A 3,431-nucleotide genomic window follows, 5' to 3' on the forward strand; every position below is an offset into this window, starting at 1 on the left:
GTGTGTGTGTGTGTGTGTGTGTGTGTGTGTGTACGCACGCACGCAGGGGAGGAGGTTGTGGCCTGAACAGGGTTGGGAGTCTGGGCACCTGGGTTCTGTTGCCAGGTTGTGTCCATGTGCACTGTGGCTTGCTGTGAATCTGGACGCCTGGGTTCTGTTGCCAGGTCTAGGGTGTGTGTGTGTATGGGGGTGGGCGGACAGCTGGGGTGCTGTGGTCAGAGCAGGCCTTGGAGCCAGGACTCCTGGATTCTACTCTCGTATGGCCCTACTCTGCCAGCCCTCATGCCCCCACTCTGGGGTTTTCAGGGTGGGGACATGGTGGCTGATTTACCCCACTCTCTACCCAGGCTTCGAAGGGCAGAACTGCGAGATAAATATTGACGACTGCCCAGGCCACAAGTGCCTGAATGGGGGCACCTGTGTGGACGGTGTCAACACCTACAACTGCCAGTGCCCACCTGAGTGGACAGGTACTGCTCTGCCAGGGGTTCTAGCCCTCCAGGCTGCATGGGGGTGGGGGAGAGGAATGGGGCAGGGCTGATGGTGGGGAAGAAGAAGGACCTGGGACCTGCCCCCCTTGGTGCACCAGCTCCAAGACCCATTTATTTCCCCTCCCCACCTCTTCGCCCCCCCAGGACAGTTCTGCACAGAGGATGTTGATGAGTGCCAGTTGCAGCCCAACGCCTGCCACAATGGGGGCACCTGCTTCAACACCAACGGGGGCCACACCTGTGTGTGTGTCAATGGCTGGACGGGCGAGAGCTGCAGCGAGAACATTGATGACTGTGCCACGGCCGTCTGCTTCAATGGTGCCACTTGCCATGACCGTGTGGCCTCCTTCTACTGCGCCTGCCCCATGGGCAAGACAGGTATTGCCTGCAGGTGGGGCAGGGGCAGGGTGGGAGGGGCTGGCTGGGGCAGGGTAGAGGTTGAAGAAACTATGCCCTGGGGGTATGGGAGAGAGCTGGACAGGAGCCTGGGTAGGACCTCTAGGCCCCACTGCATGGACTCTGCCCAGTTCTTGCCAGGCCCGCCCTAGATGTGCCCTGGAGTTGTGGGTGGGGAGCAGTGCTCGGGGTTTGGGACTTGGGGATGGGGACACAGGGCAGTGTAAGCTGGGAGAGCCAGGCTGACCTCCACCCCGCCTTGCCCTGCCAGGCCTCTTGTGCCACCTGGACGACGCATGTGTGAGCAACCCATGCCACGAGGATGCCATCTGCGACACCAACCCTGTGAACTGCTGTGCCATCTGCACTTGCCCACCCGGCTTCACCGGTGGCGCCTGCGATCAGGACGTGGACGAGTGCTCCATCGGTGAGTGGTCACTGGTTCCTGCCTCTCTCCTCCCTTTTTGGGGTATGGGACTTGGGGGGCTGCAGCAGCAGGTCCAGTGGGTCAAAGGTGCCCCCCAGAATCCTGCAGAAGATAGGGAGGGGCTGGGGGGCTGGGGCCATAATGGGAGGGGCAGGGGGCAGGGCCTTGATGGGGAGGGACAGATGGGGCAGGGCCTTGATAGGAACAGGAGGTGGAGCCATAATGGGGTGGGACCAGGGGGTCCTGGCCTTGATGGGGGGAGTGGGGGCAGTGCCCTGGTGTTGAGTGACAAAGGGTGGCTTCATGATGGGGGCGGGGTGGACTGATGGGGTGGGGCCTTAATGGGGCAGGACTGCTGGGGTGGGGCCCCAGTGGGGGAACTGGTGGGGCAGGGCCCACATGTGGAGTGGAGCTGGCCCCTTCTGCCCCTCCAGTGTGGGAGGCCATGGCACTGGGGGCCAGGCAGGCTGGGCAGTGGCTGAGCCTGCGCTGTCTGTGCAGGCGCCAACCCGTGCGAGCACTTTGGGCGGTGCGTGAACACGCAGGGCTCATTCCAGTGCCAGTGTGGGCGTGGGTACACAGGCCCCCGCTGTGAGACTGACATCAACGAGTGCCTGTCCATGCCCTGCCTCAACGATGCCACCTGCCTTGACCGCATCGGCCAATTCACCTGCATCTGCATGGCCGGTGAGTCATCCCAAGCACCCACCTCCCTCTGCTGCCTGGCCAGCTGGATGCCTGGGTCCTGTCCCTGCTCACGGCAGGGAGGCCAGGCAGTTGAGAGAGGGGCTGGGACAGCCAGGACACCTGGGTTCTATCTCTGCTCAGGGAAAGAAGTAAATGGTAGTAGTTAGAGCAGGGGGGCTGGGAGCCAGGACACCTGGGTTGTGTCCCTGCTCTGGGTGGGGGCAGTTTTAGTGGGTGAGAGCAGGATGTTGAGAGCCAGGATGCCTGGATTCCTTGACTGCTTTGGGAGGAGAGCAGCATCACAGTGGAGGCACTCCCCCCCCCAGTCACTTTCCCTGGGGAGATCCCTGGAGCTGCCCAGACCAGGGGGACTTGAGCTTGCCCATCACATGTACCTGAGCCCTGTCGGGGCCAGGGGTGCTAGGCTGGGGACCCCAGGGCTGGCCTAGCCGGCTGGGGCCACTCCACACACTGAGGGGCCAGCAGGCAGACGGCGGGAGCGCAGGGCTGTGCCTGGAATACTAATGGGGCGGGGGCCGCCTGTGCCTTTTTGTCTCCCCGCTACCCCATATGGGGAGGCCTTTGTGCAGCCCCGGGCTGGGGGAAGGGAGCGGCGGGGGGGGGGGCTCCGTCTGCCCACCGCCCCCCCTGTCTGCCACAGGCCCAGCAGCCGCATTTCCCCCACACCAGGGCACCCAGGTGCCCCTTGTCCTCACTCCATTGATTCTCCTGATGTTTGGGGCTGGTTGCCAGAGGGAGCCTCAGGCTTGTCATAGCCTCCCCACATACCCTCACTGCTGCAGGACCCACACAAGCTTGTGCAGGGCTCAGCCCTCACCTGGCTTTTATCCTGGTCTCAAGGAGAGTGGGGGCTGGGAAGCTTGGGTTCCATCCCCTACTCTGGAAATGGGCCTGGGGGTTAGAACAGGGGGCCGGGAGCCAGGACTCCTGGGTTCCTTTCTTAGGTCTGGTCAGAGCAGGGAGCCGGGAGCCAGGATGCCTGGGTTCTGTGCCTGGCTGTGGCACTGACTTGTTTCCTGACCCTGGACAGACACAGGCTTCTGAAGGATGCAGCATCCTGGTGATGGAGGTTGTTCAGAAGTCCCTGTCTGGGAGGGTGTCCTGGCCACAGAAGCTCAGGCATCGGGGTGGGATGCAGGGGACCAAGCCTCCATCTCCCCTGCCACTCTCAGCAGAGGGGGAGGTGTCCCTGGCTCTGGGGCCTGACTCAGGGCACCCATGAGGGGGTCCTGAACTTGTGGGGATGGGGGGCAGAGACCAGACCTGACATGCCCTCCCCTGCCTTGCTTCAGGCTTCAGCGGCACCTACTGTGAGATCAACATCGATGAGTGCGAGAGCAACCCCTGTGTCAATGGTGGACGCTGCAAAGACATCGTCAATGGCTTCACCTGCACCTGCCCCTCTGGTA

General features: G+C 62.9%; 1 protein-coding gene across 1 annotated transcript in view; it reads left to right on the plus strand.

Annotated features, from left to right (window-relative positions):
- The window catches only part of NOTCH3 (notch 3), a 35,532-nt gene that overhangs the window by 7,238 nt on the left and 24,863 nt on the right, over nt 1-3,431 (plus strand). Inside the window, exons 5-9 of the mRNA XM_025216160.1 lie at nt 321-470; nt 636-869; nt 1,159-1,314; nt 1,816-2,001; nt 3,315-3,428. Coding sequence (XP_025071945.1) covers nt 321-470; nt 636-869; nt 1,159-1,314; nt 1,816-2,001; nt 3,315-3,428 — 840 coding nt within the window. The remainder of the gene's footprint in view (nt 1-320; nt 471-635; nt 870-1,158; nt 1,315-1,815; nt 2,002-3,314; nt 3,429-3,431) is intronic.

The sequence above is a fragment of the Alligator sinensis genome, unplaced genomic scaffold (assembly GCF_000455745.1).
Source record: "Alligator sinensis unplaced genomic scaffold, ASM45574v1 scaffold1509_1, whole genome shotgun sequence".
In the NCBI taxonomy this organism is placed as follows: Eukaryota; Metazoa; Chordata; order Crocodylia; family Alligatoridae; genus Alligator; species Alligator sinensis.